Raw genomic sequence first — 19483 nt, 5'->3', positions numbered from 1 at the left:
AATATGAAACATACATTTACATAGAATTTCCAATCAATACAGGTAAAACTAATAATTATAATTAACCAAAGGACCTTCCGATCCGAAAGCGAGTGTCATACCACAAGACCACATAGATCTGACCAAGTTTAATGTTTGTTTATCATTCAATTAAAAAAAATCAGAGATATAATATGGTTCGAATAATCGTTATCAATTATTCTTGTCTGTCCCGATTGTTCTAGATTTGATCTTCTGACATGATTCTGCAATATTGATGAATAAAAATGATTTAGTAATAAAAAGATCAAATGTGCCGAATCACAAAAGGAATGAAGAAATTTCCTTTTGGATGCATCATTGCATCTAATTGGCAGAAGTTATCTGAACTCAACCAATCGGCAACTGCGAAACATGTCTGTTGTGTAAATGGCTGCCTCTATGGTCATTCGTCATTGTAAACTATGGATTGCTCAACTATAAACATAAACAATATTTTTGTATTTAAAGTTTATTGCGAGAGCACGATATACAAACAACACAGAAGTTAAGAAATACACGATAATTATAAGATTAAAACCATTACTTTTAATGATTTATTTTCTACTGAAAGACCAAAAAAACAAAATTCAGAACTCGCAATAGGCTACTGCTCACTTGTCGAGTTAGAATTCAAAGGCTAAAGTTTTCAGTTTGAGTTTGTTCATTTCCATTTTTCAGACTGTCCAAAAAAAAAAAAAAAGTAATTCAAACCCTGATTTCTTGTGACATTTTAAAGAGAAGGGCCTTCTCGCAAGTCTCGGAATTTCAAGCCAATCATGACTGAAACAGAGACTGTACGGTCCCTGGGTTTTACTCCCCAGAAAGAGTCCGAATTCAATCGTCACTTGCCTTATGCTGCAAACCTTGATGAGGAATCCAATCGGATGCTCGCAGAAATTAAAGAGAACTTGGGACGAGCTGTTCAATTGAGAGACATTAAAGTAGGATTAAGACATTGGGTTGGACAACTTGACAGGTTAGAGAATTTTACTGATTTCTGTTCCTTTACTTTGCTAGAGAGTGCGAACTTTTTCTACTTTATTTATATATATATATATACATTTGGGGTTGATGATGCAGTATTTTGAGGTTGTTGATTTTGTTACAGTGTCCATCGGTGCTGATTATTATTATCATTATCAGTGATTGATGAAGTGAATGACATTGACAACAGAACTCTATCCACAACATTACATCTGTTCTGTTGGTGAAGCTCTTCTTAATTCACACCACCCTTCTCGACTCGGGTATGAATGAGTACTTGAATATAGACAGTGGCAAATTGTAAGAGTGTTAGTAGGGATAACTTCCATATTATACAAGCACCACTAAGGGAAACAACCCAAGTATTAAAATTAAAAGAATAATACGCGATTTGCCCTGGATATGAAATAGAAAGGTAGTTTCATATCCTGTTGTGGGGTAATAGTACATGTAAAGCAGTGTGAAGCACATAGTAGAGAATATTGAAAGTGTATAAAAATGTGCCAGATAAATTATGATCATCAGCAGCAGCATTAGTGGGATCACTGTTATCACCATCATTCCCCATGCTCTTCCTCCTCCTCCACCTTTTCCACCTCTTCCTCCTCCTTTTTTTCCCCCTATTCCTCCTCCTCTCTTTCTACCTATTCCTCTTCCTCCTTATGCTCATCGTCGTCCTCCTCATTTTCCTCCTCCTCCTTCTCCTTCGCCTCCTCATCATGATTATTGATGCCGTCAAATGAATTACAATTTTCCTTACCAGATATCTATCCATCTACTACAACAAATTCTCCAAAGAGGACCACATCCTTTTTATCAAACTTCTATACGAAGTGGTGACTATGCCGATGCAAGAGTTTTGTCTGGTAGAAAAAGTTGCCAAAGTTTTGAATAGTCTCTTGAAGTAAGTATGAACATGTTCCTCATTGAAGACAGACAATTGTTCTTTATATGATCATGTAAGGAGAATGCTCCCCTAATATAACAGTAGTGAGTTATGTTTTGTCATAAAATTAAAATATATTAAAACATGAAAGTTAGTACGACACTTCAACTTTTTTAGTTAAAAAAAAAAAAAGATTAACTCAAATGATAATTCTCGTTAATTTCACAGAAAAAAGAACTATTTGAGCAGAGATGATATTGTTCTACCTTGGAGACCTTTGTACGACCTGTTGAAAAAAGTGGTTGATGAGAAATCCATCTGGAGAGTCTATTCATCGTAAGACAATGGCCTTGACCTATATTTTTATGAATATTTATGATACTATAAAAGAGGTCATAGCATGTGGTATATGAAGCGAGTAAAAAATACAAGATGGCCATAAAGTCTTTCCCTGATTTCAAAGATTTATTATTATTAAACTGTTAAAGATATTTGCATCTGGTTTTCACCATTTTCTAGGGAATAGTCAAATTTCTTTGTGTAATGTGGTTGCATGAAATGAACTCGCCAAAGGTCGCTCAAATGTTTCATAGCCTAGTTTGGTAGACCATTACAAGACATGAAAACAAACAAAACGGGTTTTCTAAAATTGCTTTGACACATAATGTTAGAGATTGCTCACGTTTCTCTCAACTAGGAGTTTTCGATGAAACCGATCAGGAGGTGCTACAGTCCTTTGAGTGTAATCTACACGCAAAGCATCGACTGCACTCAGCATTCCAAAGCACATCAGCATTCCAAAAGCAGCATACCCATTTTTAGATGATAACTCACTTGTATCCTCAAAAACGAATCCGTTAAACAATCATCATCCTCGCATATACCTTATGCCATTTACTATTCAAAAGCACTTCTGAGCTTCTTTTGGGTGTGCTTGGATGACTTGTAGTTTTTAAAGATACAAGTGAGTTATTTTCTCAAAATCTTGTTAGGAATGTCAAAAGCAGTTGATGATTTGCGTGTAGACTGGAAAAGATTAAGCTCGATGGTGTTTGGCTCCTGAACAGTTTCATTGACAATGCTTGGTCGATGGGATTGTGGTCAATCTCTGACATTATGTGACTCAGCAAATTTGGATTTTCGTATTAAAAAAAAAAATGTTTTCCTGTAATGGTCTTCAAAGCTTGGCTATGAGGGTTGTTGAGCTATCTTTGACAATTTTGTTTCATGCAATCACATTACACAAAAAAGATTTGTGTCGAACTTTTTCCATTCGGAAATAAAAGGAGAGAAAAGTGAGGTCTTTGAGTTCATGTTTATTTTGCTAACGTTGGTGATGAAATGTGGGTTGATGACTAATGGGTGTAAATGAATGGCTTTTTCTTCGAAGGTGGGGAAACCCAGATGAAAATATCTATACTATAACAGTTTTAGAATAAAAAGTCTTTGAAATCAGAGAAAGACTTTAATGGATACCGTTTGTGTAATATCTATTTGAAGTTGAACAAAATGATTAAGAATGTTGTTTTTTGAATGCGAATTAAATTTAATTTTACACATATGAATTCCGTTTTTTATTGATCCTCCATTTCATCAGAATTTTTTGACTTTGAAAGATGATTTATAAAGAATTGTCTAATTTTCAGCTATGTCCCTCAACATTCAAAAACCTAAAAAAGGACATTGCTATTAATTTAGTTTATGTTAAAAGAAGTGGTTTTGTCTTTTACCATTACTACTAAGGATTCTTTCCGAGCCATTAGGCCCATGGAGCGTGAGTTAATCCCGGTTTCAATAGCACGAAACAGACAATAGTAATTGCTTGCTACCCTTTGGAAAGGATTCTAGTCTATCGCAAAGTACTTACCATCAGATATATAACAGACCCAGCTACCCAATCACAGGCCTTGGAAAAAAATCTTGACTTCACTCGGGATTGATCTCGGTCCCTTTGTGTGTGAAACCAGTGCTCTAACAACAGAGCTGATGGGACCCCCTTTATACATTTTTATTTGTTTTGCTCACTGGATTCTATTTTTATAACTTTAATTTTTTTCCCCTTTCTTTATCCAGACGTTTTGAAAATGCATTGAATAATGTGATAAAGTCCTGTTCACAGTAAGTTTAATTGTATTTCAGTGTTATCATTTGACAATTATACAGAATAAACATTCTTTTTTTTTAAATTAAAAAATAAAATGTTAATGTTATCATTTAGTTATTTATTTTTCTAATTATTTATTAGGTGATTCATTTTATAGTAACCATATAATTCCCTTTGTATAAATGAATGCATGAAAATAAATAGAAAACAAATAAATATATAAATTGTAACATTAAAGAAGAACATGATTTATAAGACCAATAGCCTTAATTTAACTCATTTTTGTGATGAAGTGAGTGATTGATTTAATTATTTATTTAAGTTGCACAGATTTAAGGAATTGCATCTTAACGAAACATCTTTTCCTCTGTCATTTACATAGCTACTTTCACGAAGATGCCACTCAAGAGATGCTGGATGAATGGCGACCATGGTTATGTCCCCTTGACACTATGGCTGTTCATGGGTTACAGTTCCTGGAACTCTTCCTCCCTACCACTCTCCCACCAGAATTACACCACAAGGGTTTCAAGTAAGTTAGTTTGTTCAGTAATCAGACATACCAACTCTCCAGGTTTTATCTGATTCCCAATTTCCCTAATTACCAGCTATTTTCCCGATTTTGATTGTATTATATTTTTCCAGTGAAAAAAACCCCCAAAACATCATCAACATCATCATCATCAACATCACCATCATCCCAATGTCATTTATGTTTATATCTCAGATTTGCCTCATTGGGTGGGGTTCCTGACCCCATATGGCAGGGTGTACTTACTGCGTTTCTATCCCTATCTGGGTGCGACCTCCCATAGTGGGCAGGGAGGTACTTACTGCGTCTTCTATCCCCCTATATCTGTTTTCCAACTTGCTTTCTGTCTTTGTCTTGGAATGAGATTACTTGGTTTTGTCCTGGTCCTGGCCAGATGCCCTGGCTGAGAGGGAAACAGTGAAATGTATAGATAGTTTTGGGAAATGATATTTTTTTTTCTTGTAAATCGTTTCTCTTTTATGCACTGTATTATGTTTTCCTTATATTTTCTATGATTTGTAAAACATTTGAGTGTATTCCTATTAGTAGGGACCTGTGCTTGTGTCTGGATGAGACTTTTACTTTTAGTGATCTCAAACTAAGCACTTTGATAGTGTGCTCTTGGAATCTACACCTGTTTGTTATTTGAACCAATTCCCCTTTGTCTTACCTTTTCTTGGGTGCTTTAATTGTAATTCTAGAACTTTTTACTATCCCATTTTCTTCCTTTTTACTGGCGCTTATATGACCTTAATGTGTTGCAAGTGCTGTAAAACCTTTAAAAACAAACAAACAAACACGATTTGCCCCAAAATGTTTCTAGAGTCTTGTTCTCTGAAAAGTTATCTATATGATGTCATATCACAAAGAGTCAAGCACTATTAGTTGTGTTCAGTGGCTTGATGCATAACAGAGATTTTGGAAAATTCTACATTTTGTTTTCGGGTGATGCACTTTACTAACATTACCCCACTTGATATAAGTATAAGTGATAATGAGTACTTTGGCAATAGTCAGTGCTGAATATTGAAAAACTGTTAGTACAAAACGACGCTTAATGGGCAACTGGTCCCTATTGAAATGGAAATATGGTCCCATTTGGCCTGCTGGGGGAAATAAATGAAACATTGTGAAGGGCCCTAAAATTGCTAAATCTGTGAAAATGCTCTATATGAATATTCCTATTTATTTTTATTTGTCAGGTGTTTTCCACCGGCACTGCTGTTTGTTATAGATATTTTTTAAAAAATTAGTTTTTATTTAGCACAAAATCCACTAAACATGCTCAAAGCGCTTTACAGGGGGTACCTGACCAACAGCAACACGTAACTTCTAGAACGAGACATAACGCCTGTAAGGAGGTGTTATAATTTTTTTTTCCGACAGAGACAACGCTGTTGACGGCCAGGTACTCATTTTACACCTGAGTAAGGTGAGTAAAGAGACTTTTGCAAGTACTCAACTATGCGCCGAGCGAGGCTCGAACCCAGGACCTTCTGATCCGAAGGCGAGTGTCATGCCACTAGGCCTTATAGCCGCAATATATTAAATATATTGACTAAATTAATGTACGTTTTGATTTATATTTCAGGTTATGGTTGGATGAATTCCTGCAGTTGTGGTATTCATTTCACAGTGCACCCTCTTGGGAAGGAGTAAGTCATCTTTACTTAATCTTATCTTATCTGTTATTGAGTCATTAAAAACAGGTTAGGGTGGGAAGAAAAAAAATTTGAGCTTTTATATAGCGCAATGTCCACCAAGCATGTGCTAAACGTGCTTTACAAGGGTCCCAAACCAACAGCAACACTTAACTTGTAGGATGAGACATGATGCCTGTTAGGCGATATTACAATTTTTCTGACAGAGACAAAGCTGCTAACGGCCAGGTACTCATTTTACCCCTGATTATAGTGAGAGAATGTGAATAAAGAGTCTTTTCCAAGGACTCAACTATGCACAACTAAGAGCGGGACTCAAACCCAAGACCTTCTGATCTGAAGGAGAGTGTCCTACCAAAAGACCACATAGCTGCACAAGATAAACCAGAGATTCCCAAGCATGTCTTTGATATTGATTACACTTGGATACAGCTTTATAAGCTGTCATCTAGCTAATTCTTGAGGGATGTAAGTCACCCCCTCTTTCTCATCTGTGAACAAATTTCTATTTTTGGGATGAATAGATTGTTGCTATTAATATTATTATTATTATTATTATTATTGTTATTGTTATTGTTATTCTTCTTCTTCTTCTTCTTCTTCTTCTTCTTCTTCTTCTTCTTCTTCTTCTTCTTCTTCTTCTTCTTCTTCTTCTTCTTCTTCTTCTTCTCTTCTTCTTATCTATTATTATTATTATTATTATTATTATTATTATTATTATTATTATTATTATTATTATTATTATTATTATTGTTATTATTATTGTTATTATTATTTTATTATTATTATTATTATTATTATTATTATTATTATTATTATTATTATTATTATTATTATTATTATTATTATTATTATTATTATTTTATTTTTATTATATTATTTATTATTATTATTATTATTATATTATTATTATTATTATTATTATTATTATTATTATTATTATTATTATTATTGTTATATATTATTATTATTATTTTTATTATTATTATGATTGTTAGCTCAAACAATATATGCTAATCTCAATCCCACAATCATGTGACTTGGTTTTAATTACATTTGAACACTATGTTTTTATGACTCATTGATAAATAGGCGAAATTTATGCTTAATAATGGATTATTTTTGTACTTTAGTACATTTTAAAAAGGGAATAATCTGTTGATAAATGTTCGAACAAATTCTGAATTTTTGAATGCATAGTTACCAATAACTATGAAATAAAATGACTTAATATGACAAAATTAGCCCCAAACATTATATGAAAAAAATCTGTCAACAAATAGCAGCTTTAGACACTGGTCATTTAAACAATTTTGTCAATTATTATAAACAGCAAATGGAATACAATTTTAAAGACAAGATATAAACATAAGTTGTCATGTAGGTTATAGTTATAGTGATAATGTTGTGCTACTTCTATTATGTGAATTGTTAGAAATTCAGTTAAATTGGTCTACACGCAGCTGTCCAACAAATAGAATTATTATCTATGGCTCTGGTAATAAAACACGTCAGTGTTTGGTGATTTCCTATGTAAATAACAATGTTAGATACTGATAAATTTAAGCACATTTATTTTGTTTAGTCTTGGATTGATCGTGAAAATCTTGAGTCAGTTATTTTTACGAATGTTCATGAATGGCTGTCCATTTCATGTGAGCAATTTAACTTTTTTTCTCATGATTATGCTGTGAATTCGGTATTTTGAGTTTTGATACTACCTGATATATTTTGATTTTTAATTATATAATTTAAAGAAAAAGTAATTTTCTATAACTTTCGTTGTCATAAGATAGGTATTATTTTTCTGAACTTGGCTTAATTGTCTTATATTGTCCAATACATGAACAGATTACTCCCATTCTAATTTGGCAATGAGTCATATACTATTTTTCAGTCTAGTATATTTTTCCCATGCAAATCAATGCATTCACCCTAAAGTTCTTCATTTTCCCTTGGTCTGAAATTTTGTTTCAGAGTCTTGTGAGTCTATTCTCCAGATTGGCTCATCGCAATGTCAGTTATATTGACTGGACTCCACACGTTCCCATGGTATGTCACGTTTAGAATAAAGATAAAACAGAATATGGAAAGCTTCATACTATAGGAAAATTGTCACGTTTGTTACGATACAATGAATATTTTTTAAATTCAAATTTGTCTTGTACATCACAAAATTTGAAGAAAAATATGTGTATTTATAAGACTTTAATGCTGTTTTTCTAAATTTTTCTGAACAAAATTATGTTTAACATGTAATAATTGTTTTTGAGCTCATGTTAGAAAATTAGATATTTGTACTGAGTCCTGAAAATGGTTGAAGAGTTGAAATGCTTTTTAAAGGTTTTTTGTTTCGACTTAAGTGACAGATTATGAGTCAATTTTACATTGAGTGAAAAAAAAATTAATCAAACAAAATATGTCATTGCCATTTTGTCTGTTATTTGCAGGTCATAAAGTTAAATCAGTTATGGTAATAATTTTATTGTCATTTCAATTCACAATAATGATAAGAATTTCATTTCCAGAGGACGGGAGAGCCTCTTGGTGTTTTACAATTTAAGCTATTTATTTGGATAATAAAATTACATTCCAGTACAAAAATAGATAATGAAAATAAAAATTTATTTCATAATTTTACAGAAGTAAAAAAAACCCCAAAACAACCCAAATTATAAAATGATTTTGGTTTCACATACCTCCTAAAATTATATTTCAGATATTCACCAGATTGTTGCGTAGCTTCAACCTACCTGTCGGCAACAGACAAGCCATTCCTATTCGTAACAACAACGCCTATGACATCAACAATATGTGTATGTGGATTGTCGGCATGATGGTGAGGCTTTTTTCTGTTGTTTTCTCAATATTTGTCCATTCGGTTTGATTTATCTTTTTTCTTCCTTTAAAAAAAAAAAAAGGCAAACAAAACAATGTGAGCTTTTATATAATGCAATATCCACTAAACATACTCAAACCTTTTTGGAATGGATCCTCAGCCAACAGCAGTCAACATGTAGGATTAGACATGATGCCTGTAAGGCGATATTACATTATTTTTTTTTGTCTGTTCATGACCGGGTACTCATTTTACACCTGAGTAATGTAGACCTGTAAATTCTCAGTCAATTAACGGAAATCAGTCAATTTGTCAAATTCAAATATTTAAAAAAGGAAAGAAATAAAAAAAGAAAGAATTCACAAATCGTAGTCGAATGACCGTAAAATAATTAGGAGTGTTCCACAGCGCTACGCATAGCTCATGGGGACCGTTTATATTAACGATGTATATATTGCCAAGACAAAGCGACGCTTTTTATAAAAGGCGTGTCTGAACACTTCCCTGGGTATTTTCACACATCCTTCGTTAAATTATTTTTTCACTTTCCAATCCGTCGTGATCCCAACTGTAGCCAATTTTAACTGAGCCACCGAGCGATAAATTTCACTGTTTCATCTAAGCCAAAATTGACCACATTTACCCTTCGAGTCTCAAAACTATGATAAAGTAAATTGCGAATGCCGCAAGTCCGTTATGTAGACATCTTCAAATCGAAAGGTAGGATAGATTGCTACAAGCACATTTCGATTGCCTCACGTTGTAAACAAACTGGTTGACCGTTTCTTCACTGATTGAGTACCTGATCATAAGGAACAATGGTAAGTAGCCTAATTAATTCCCGTGCAAATCAGGACGTTTTCTGGCATTGTTTTGCTCAAGCCCAAGCGAGCTTGCTGTTTTGTGGCGATTTACCTTCATTTCGATTCTTTGAATTTTTCCGCTACGCCTGCCGAAGTTTCTTCTTGATAATTCACTTCTACTTAATAATTCAGTGTATTGGCCTGAAGTCATATTTATTTAATTTTTTTTTTCTCTGTCATTTACTGATTGAAAATCAAGTTTGCTCATTGCTACATTATTCTAATGTTCTCACAATGGCTTAGCTGTTCGTGGATCGCAATTCAGACTTGTCGAGCATCGATAAAGATGTGAGTCCCGTGAGGAATAAATTCAATTGGTCATGGCTAGAAGTTAAAGATGATAATGGTGATTATTTTTCTATGTCAAAAAAATTCCAGAGGCAGGAATATGACTTTGATGAAGTCATCTTTACCTATATGAATGACATGCTTATTAGCATTCCTTCTACATCAAATTATGGCAGTCATACTTCCAGTAAGAAATAACACCCACTATTTTGATATATTGTATTTATCACTCTCCTCTCCAATGATGCCCTTATTTAAAAAAAAAAAATTGAATCTTCAGTTTGTCGAAGAGTTTCAGTCAATTTTTATAGAGCTCATTTACAGGTCTAGTAATGTGACAATGTGAGTAAAGAGCCTCTTCCAAAGACTCAACTCTGTGTCGTTCAAAGCAGAGCTTGAAACCTGAACCTACCGGTCTGAGGGTGAGTGTCATACCACAAGACCACAAAGCTATATATATATATATATATATATATATATATATATATATATATATATATATATATATATATATATATATATATATTTATGAGTGTTGGTGGGTACTCATAGGTACAAAAGTGCTCGATAATGATGGTTAGAGCTAATATAAAATATAAATTGTATCACTCAATTGTATATGTGGCCAAAACATATGTTTCTGTGGCTTTCATCCACGTCTTCAGTTGGCATAATGTCCGCAGAAAAAAATCTAGATATAATATATATATAATAATATAATATAATATATAAATAATGTATAATAGTTCTATTCATAGAATTATTCGGACAAAGAAGCATTCATCAGGTGAGGTGTGTTTTAAGGTACTTTTTGAATGTCACCTCTGACGAAAGCACCTTACTTCTAATATCTAATGGAAGGAATTTCAGACATTTGGGGCAGCATGAGACAATGTTCTACCAGAATATGTTTTAGAGTCTTTATTTTTTAAAATACACAAAGAAGGAGTTTATTACTGGATTTTAGGGAGTGAGAAGGATCACAATGTTATAAAAGATCTGATAGATAGATAGGGTATCGTTTGGTTTAAAGGTTTTAAAACACGGAGTTGCAATCTTATATATAGTGTAAATGTTGCTGCTCGAAGCTCAAAGAAATAAATAATAACGTGAAGTTGAATGTAAGCTTCAATTTAATTACAAAAACAGATCAAATGAACGTTTCGGGTTTCCCCTTTATCAACAAAACAGGATGATTGAAACACCACAGATGAATGAGATGATGTGGTAGTGGCGTAGTTAAGATGAAACTTAATGAGCTTACATTCAACTTCACGTTATTATTTATAATCTTATATATACAACTCCTTCTCGACAGGCAACCATTGTAGACTATCATCTCCTTTTGTTTCTAATCTATACCAGGGTGGTCCAGACAGCATTATTCAAGAACACTTGACGAAGTTATTCAAAGCACTGCATTCCTATTATCACCCATCCAATGTTGGGAAATGGACGGTATGTATGTTGGTTTTACACATGTACATACGAAGAAGACAAAGAGGAAAAAAAAAAAAAAAAAAAAATGCGGTGTTGAAGAGCTCAACATCACATTGCCATCCACACAACTTTGAAAATAGTCTTTGTCTCAATGTGTCGATTATTATCGACAGTAATACTAGGTTACAAATTAAGAAATGGAGCAGGCACTGTTGTAAGATAAAGAACTGAACAAGTGTATATGAAAGGTGCCAGTCAATGCAAGGAAGAAAAATACAAGAAAAAAAAAACATCCAAAAAATCAGTCGACCTTGACTCGAGGTTCACTGATTTTTTTGGGAGGGTTTTTTTTTTTTTCTTGTATTTTTCTTTCTTGCTTTGTCTGGCACCTTCTATACACACTTGTTCAGTGCTTTATAATACTAGGTTACACTGAGTCTGTTGATTAATTGAAGGAAGAGAAGAAGAACAAATATATGTATATATCAACATGTAACCATTGTTTCTATTTCCTTCCTTCCTTCCTTCCTTGTATCCCAATCCAACTCCTCTACTTTCATATTTCAGACCCGACTGGGATCATTTTTGCAAAATTTACCAAAGTTCCTTGTGGAGAGATTGAGAAGGTAGGCGTGTTTTTCATTACTGTTTTCACTCATTGAAATATATGTTTTGATAAAGAATGTTGTGAAATTTTCTCACTGCCCCAGTAACTTACACACACGCACACACACACACACACACACACACACACACACACACACACACATACACATACACACACATACACACACACACACACTATTCATGGTGGTTGATTATTTTGCATGACAATTATAGACCTTTTCATTTGTTTCCTCTTGCAATATGTGTATATCTTATTAGCATCGAATACTTGTTAACTCACTCAACCCTAGGACTAGGCCTCTACCTCCTGGCTGTTCGCTTTCTCTCTCGAGGTTTTGGGTGCTTTTCAAACTTGAAAAATAAGATATACTTCTTACTCATTTAAAAGAAAATTTGTATTACTTAGTTTGAAAAAAAAATAAGATATACTTCTTACTCATTTAAAAGAAAATTTGTATTACTTAGTTTGAAAAAAAAATAAGATATACTTCTTACTCATTTAAAAGAAAATTTGTATGTACTTAGCTTTATTCAACAACTATTAACAGGTAAAAAATAAAAACACTTTATTTATAAGCTTATAATATGTCTCAGAAAAAAAATGTATATAATGATGGGGTAAAAGTAACAGACCTGCCAACCATCCCGGATTTTCCGGGATTATCCCGGATTTAAGCCACCATCCCGGAATCCCGGAATTGAGCTTATAATCCTGGAATGTCGAAAATTTTTTTTTTTTTTTTTTTTGTTTAAATTTTTTTTTTTTTTTGTTTTTTTGCGAATTTTTTATTTATTTGGTCACTGACCACAAAAACGAGTTTTTTTCAATTTGTTTCATGTGACTTAGTATGGTTTGATCCTGACCTCGTATATTGTACATACAGTTTATTTCCAGTTTTGGTGAGTACAATTTTATTTTTTTGACATTTTCCTTATATCCCTGATTGGGATGAAAAATCCCTGATTTTGCTCCTCAAAATCCCTGATTGGCATAATCACATGTTGGCAGGTCTGACGTAACCAGGGAAAGAATAACGCCGAGATAGTTGGTGTTAGGCTTGAGTGAGTTAAAGATACAAATGTTGACTCTTGCAACTCATTCTTCAGATCTAGAACTGTGTTTGTCAATTCCATTTTATGATTTTACAAGTCAAAAGGAATGGAATACATGATAAAACGAAAAAAACAGTATATGTATTAACTCTCTCGAGTTTTACGTGAATAGAAAATCGAACAAAGTTGTTCCTAATTTCCAGGAATGTTAAAAAAAAAATTGCAATTCAAAGTTATAAAGGAAACTTTTAGATCAGATATAAAAGAATTTTAATTTTAAATAAACAATAGCAATAGACCTATTCTAGTTTATTAGCTGTTACAGCTATATCTGCAAGTTTCTCAGCTTTACATAAATATTTAAAATCTTTAATCATTGGTGATTATTGACAATTTTACCATCTGTTTTTTTTTTTTTCTATTTCAGAGAACGCTTCAAACACCTAAAATGGCTTCCACCTATTCCTGACTCACACAAACTCACTGATTCACAAATAACAGAGTTTGTGGAGTGCATGAAGTCATCTGTGTTTGTGGCCATGTTTAGCAAGTTTGGCAGTCAAGATGCAGCATCGTCCCTTCGTAGTCTGGCCGTGCTACGGCCTGAGATAATCATGCCTCCACTTCTAGAGAAGTAAGCAAGCATAGCAAGCCTTTCACAACTATGGGTGAAAGTTTGTCGTCGACGATGCAGATATTAAGGTTATGATAATTTGTCTTCAGGCATTTTGACTCTTCTTGTTATGTCATTTAAGTTTAAGGTGACAGTTACTTGTTTTGAATTAGCATCTCTTTTAGGCAAACTGGCTTTTTTGGTCCGTCTTTCAGGCAAATTGGCTTTTTTGGTCTGTCTTTCAGGCAAATTGGCTTTTTTGGTCTGTCTTTCAGGCAAATTGGCTTTTTTGGTCTGTCTTTCAGGCAAATTGGCTTTTTTGGTCTGTCTTTCAGGCAAATTGATCCCTCTGAACTTTCACCCATGCTCGCAACATTAATTAAGTCTGACTGAAATGTTCAAATAAAGAATTTTGTTTACCATGCTATATTTATCTTCCAGAGAATGCATAAGTGGGACTGTGTACCAATGTCATTATCTACGTTCTCATTACTGTTATTGTTCTGTTAGTAAATATTAAGATAAAGCCCTTCCTTTGAACTCATACTCTGTGATTCGTAATGTAAATGGTGCTGCTCGAAGCTCGAAGAAATAAATAACAATGTGAAATTGAATGTAAGCTTCAATTTGATATGTGAAAACAGAAAAAAAGGACGTTTCAGGTTTCCCCTTTATTAACAAAACAGGATGAATGAAACACTACTTTACTCTGTGTATCATACTTTTCAATGATCAAGTTAAAACAGACATAGTATTGCAGAGCTCTTCCCATTTGTTTTATGTAAGCATTTCTTCTTTTTCATTTGAATCTTCTTCTTCTTCTTCGTCTTGTGGAAACCTCCAATATTGTCGAGGATCACTCCACAGTGATTTACATTTTAAACTTGCTAAAACTCTGCACATAATACTAATTAAAAAAAAAAAAAACAAAAAAACAAAACAAAAAAAAAACAAAAAAAACATAGATTAAAAAGTCACGTTGTGAACTCTAGCAATCGCGTGAAGGCATGTTGGCAACCGTTTTCAGCCACTTCAGCTGGGAGGCTATTCCATAGTCGGGTAGTGGAAGGGAAAAACGAATACATGTGGGCGTCTGTTTTTGATGTTGGGATGGTTACTCTTGCTGTGTGTCCCCTTGTATTTCTTGTGCCGATATCTTTGATGTCGTTTGGAAGTTTAAGGCACGAATTTTTGTAGTAGATCTTGTGGAACAATTTAAGTTTATCTATCTTTCTTCTCTTTTCCAGAGGTTCAAGGCCAATCCGTTGTGATATTTCAGACGCACTTGAGAAAGGATCGAATGTGTTTGTGATGTGTCTTGCTGTTTTTCTTTGGATGTTTTCTAAGGTGTCGATGTTTTTCTTTGTATATGGGTCCCAAATTGAGCTGCCATACTCCAAAATTGGTCTAACAATAGTTTTAAAAGCAAGGGTTTGAGTTGTGATTGGGCATCTTTTTAAATTGCGGGTGATGTAAGCGCTTGTTTGATTTGCCTTTGAAGCCAGGTGACATATGTGGTCATTCCATTTGAGGTTTTTAGCAAACTCAATGCCAAGGTATTTTGCTGTCTTTACATGTTCCAGGTTTTGACCATGAAGTTGGTATTCAAATGTAATAGGTGTTTTCTTATTTGTGATGGTTAGAACATTGCACTTTGATAGGTTAAATTCCATTTGATTTATTGTTTCCCATTCTTGTAATTTAGCTAGATCGTCATTTAGTGTTTTGCAGTCGTCTGTTGTTCTTATCTGATTATATAATGCTGTGTCGTCAGCAAAGAGGCGCACTTTTGACCTTATATAGTGGAAGATCATTCATGTACACTAAAAATAGGACGGGCCCAAGGACTGAGCCCTGAGGTACGCCCGATGTCACCATCCCGATAGTGGAAGTCTCGCCGTCGACAAGAACTTGTTGGGTGCGATTGTCCAGAAAAGTTGCAATCCATTGTAAGGTTTTGTTCCTGATACCAACGTCATACAATTTCTGGATTAACCGATGGTGAGGAACCTTGTCGAAGGCCTTGGCAAAGTCCAGTAGTACTAGATCCATTTGACCACCTTTATCAATAGCAGCTGACAGATCATGTGTTAATGATAGAAGTTGAGTTTGACATGAGTGGTGCTTCCTAAATCCGTGCTGTTCATCACAAAAAATACTGTTAGTTTCGAGATATTCAGTTATTGAGGATCTCACTATATGCTCCAACAGTTTGCAGCAAATGCAAGTTAATGAAATTGGACGGTAGTTTTGAGCCCTGCTTCTATCACCTGTCTTGTTGGACAAGAGCGTGCTTCCAAACAATTGGTATGTCTCCCGTTTCAAGAGAGAGTTTGAACAAATGTGTGAGGGCAGGTGCAAATTCGTTACTCAATATCTTTAAGAGACGGGATGGTATTTTGTCTGGGCCACATGCTTTCTTTGGATTTAGAGTGGCGAGGAGTTTGGAAACGCCCTCTACTGTCACATTGATTTCGGCCATAGTGTTGGAATCGTTTTCTTTGCCTTGTAGTTGCTAAGTGGAAATTTTGGTATGAGCTTTTGAAGCAAAAACAGAGCAGAATTGGTTATTAAGTATATCTGCTTTTTCCTTTGCATCAGAGTATAATACATGATCATGCTCAAGGGGCGCTATACCAACCGAATCGCACCTCCTACTTTTTATAAATTTCCAGAGCTTTTTGTTTGAGTCTTCACTGATAAGTTCCTTAACATGATTATGATAGGCCTTTCTACTCTCTTTTCGTGTTTCTTGTTTCAGTCGGGCGTAATTGTACCAGTCTTTCTTACTGTTGGACTTTCTCACTCTGCTCCATGCCTTTTGTTTCCGTCTAGATAATCGTTTGACGGTGGTGTTTATCCATGGTTGGTGAAATTTCCTTGAGCTTTTCTTCGTTGGTACATGTTTGGTCATCATTTTGTTTAGGTGGTTGTTGATGGCAGTCCAAACATCCTCAGTGCTTTCTAGATGTTGATTAATTATGTTTTCACTAAAAAGACGTGTTTCTGTCCGCATTTCGGTGATATTTGCCTTTTTCCAAATAGTAATAGGGTGTATTTTTTTGTGATTTTGTTTGCTTTGATAGTGCTTTCCGTGATTAGGTTGTCATGGTCACTAATGCCTGGAATGGTTGTACACTTGACAATTAAATTTGGTCGATTTGTGATAAATAAGTCGAGGATATTTCTACCCCTTGTTGGATTTTTGTTTATTTGACTAAGGCCAAAATCTTGCAATTTGTTAATACATGCTTGGTTTATAAATGAAGGATATTGGTAACTGATTATTTTTTCTTGTTCCCAATTGATATCAGGTAGGTTCAGGTCTCCGCTTAACCAGAGTACATTTTTCGGGTCTAGGCTATCAATACAGCGTGTTATCTCAGTCATTTGTTCCATAGTTGAGTTTGAAGGTGTTCTATACATAGCGCCCACAGTGAGTAGGCCTTGTTCTGTTTTGATATTTACGATCACCGATTCTGATTTTGTTTGAATGTCAAGCTTTAATACTGAGAGGTTCGTTGTTGTTGCAACCAACACCCCACCATACCTATCTTCTCGGTCTTTCCTGAACACTTTGAAATGTGTCTCTGGTGGGAATATTTCACTGTCCTTTATTTCGGAATGTAGCCATGTTTCAGTACCTATGATGATGTCTGGTTTTATGTCTGATATCAATTTCCAAAATTCCGGTAGTTTTGGAATTATACTTTGAAAGTTTATGGTCATAGTTCTAAACATGTTTCTCGGTTCACCATTACGGTCACTGTTAGTTTGCTTGTTTGCTATATTAAGCGTTTTATGATTTGAGTTGATTTGGTAATTGATTCTTTTTATTTCATTTGGCCTCATATTGACCCTTCTTCTCCCCTTTGTTGTTATTGTCTTATTTTCACAAGCCACGTTCTTATTATGTTTACTTAAGTCCTGCGTCCCATCAAAATGATCAGGTGTTGTCATTATGTTTTGTTGACATGTTGATGTGTCGTTTACTATTGGCATGTTGTTGTGAGTGTCGTTGAGTGGTATGTTGATCAGAGACCTTGGGCACCGTTGTGTGTTATGTACTTTGAGTGCTCTATTTGTATGAAAGGGCGGTGGTCTGTGACCTATTTGAATATTTATTTTTCTTCGTTTCCGCACACCACCACGACTTGGTTGTAGCCGCTGGCTATTACTGCTATTATTGTTACCGTGATACCAAGACGATTCTGTGTCATTCCAATAAATGTTGTCGTAATAAGGATAAAAATAGATATGGCACATCGTGACTAAAAATCGTAACATAAGTGTAAACAATAAACGGCTAGTACAATACTTCAAACAATGGGATCTACACCACTAAAATGTCAATTTATCTAAAAATCCTCTTATGAATTTCCGAGAAATATATATCACAATGTAGAATAAAACTTTATTAAAACGACTGTATAAAAATATTCCAGACTTTTGTTTTAGAAATCAATAAAAATCACACAATTCGGGAGAGAAATAACAACATGGCTGCCGGTTAGGCGAACTACACACTTTTTTTTTTTTTTTTTGACAGTCAGACTGGTTATAATTGTCAATACAAATGTTATTTTTACCTTCTTCAAACTTTCTCACTTCCTAGGATGTATCCAGCAATGGAGACTCTGATTGAGCCTCACCGACTCATTGCCTGCATGATTTGTATCGTGGCTGTGGCAAGGCCCATGATGAGTTCCAGGAAAGAGTTCCCAGAAGGCAGATCTCATGTTTTACCTCTTCTTCAGTTGGCATTGCCAGGCATTGATCCCAATGACTTCCGGAAAACTCTGGTATTTTCAAAACGGTTTTTATTTTGTCACATGAGAAATAAACTAGGCCCTCTTATTGTTCTCTTTGTGTAGTTGTATGCAGCTGATATCCTAAAGACTAATTTTTCCTGACCTACCATACTGGGCAGGGGGGGTACATACTGTGTCTTCTATCCCCTTATATCTGTTTTCCAACATGCTTTCTGTCTTTGTCTTGGAATGAGATTACTTGGTTTTGTCCTGGCTCTGGCCGGAGTCCTAGCTGGGAGGGAAACGGTCAAATGCATAGTTGCGGGTGGTTGGATGGGAGCATCACCCTTGAATCATATACCTATGCATGATGTTCGCATGGGTGTACGATCCGATAGTGATGTCGTTTCTTCTTCTCTTTACTAGCCTATCCTGCTTCTTTGGTTTGTGATTGTATTTTTGACAGGGGATATTTTTTTTTTCTGTAAATCTTCTGCCTGTTTGTTCTTGGTTATTTATAATTTAGCTTATGATATCTTTAGGTTATGATTTTGATTTACATTTGTACTATTTTTGTTAGATTGCTTGTTTTTTTGTTTCAGCGGTCTCTCATATAACCTCAATTGTGTTGGAAGAGACCTAAAGCAACAAACAAAAAAAAAAAAAAAATGCATAGTTATTGTTTTGGGAGATGATATTTTTGTCCTTGTAAATCATCTCTCTGTTATGTATTATTATATTTGTTATTTTGAATATATAATGTAAGCATTTGAGTGTATTTCTTTTTGTTGGATTTTGTGCTTGTGTCCGGATGAGACTTA

General features: G+C 34.3%; 1 protein-coding gene across 3 annotated transcripts in view; it reads left to right on the top strand.

The window, feature by feature from the left end:
• The first annotated feature begins 354 nt into the window (after window positions 1-354).
• LOC144971142 (proteasome activator complex subunit 4-like) overlaps window positions 355-19483 on the top strand; it is a 69879-nt gene continuing 50750 nt past the window's right edge. Inside the window, exons 1-13 of one of the 3 annotated variants that reach the window (XM_078911612.1) lie at window positions 396-436; window positions 700-997; window positions 1769-1909; window positions 2120-2227; window positions 3965-4009; window positions 4378-4527; window positions 6119-6182; window positions 8166-8240; window positions 8908-9027; window positions 11544-11636; window positions 12186-12244; window positions 13726-13932; window positions 18527-18713. In XM_078911612.1, coding sequence (XP_078767738.1) covers window positions 798-997; window positions 1769-1909; window positions 2120-2227; window positions 3965-4009; window positions 4378-4527; window positions 6119-6182; window positions 8166-8240; window positions 8908-9027; window positions 11544-11636; window positions 12186-12244; window positions 13726-13932; window positions 18527-18713 — 1449 coding nt within the window. In that variant the 5' untranslated portion in view covers window positions 396-436; window positions 700-797. Of the gene's footprint in view, window positions 998-1768; window positions 1910-2119; window positions 2228-3964; window positions 4010-4377; window positions 4528-6118; window positions 6183-8165; window positions 8241-8907; window positions 9028-11543; window positions 11637-12185; window positions 12245-13725; window positions 13933-18526; window positions 18714-19483 lie in introns of all 3 variants that reach the window. The other 2 variants (XM_078911602.1, XM_078911594.1) reach the window with 2 other exon arrangements.

The sequence above is a fragment of the Berghia stephanieae genome, chromosome 1 (assembly GCF_034508935.2).
Source record: "Berghia stephanieae isolate SIO BIC M18660-M18661 chromosome 1, UCSD_Bste_1.3, whole genome shotgun sequence".
NCBI classification, from domain to species: Eukaryota; Metazoa; Mollusca; class Gastropoda; order Nudibranchia; family Aeolidiidae; genus Berghia; species Berghia stephanieae.
Note: the sequence above shows the minus strand (reverse complement) of the source record. Positions and strands in the feature narration are given on the sequence as shown.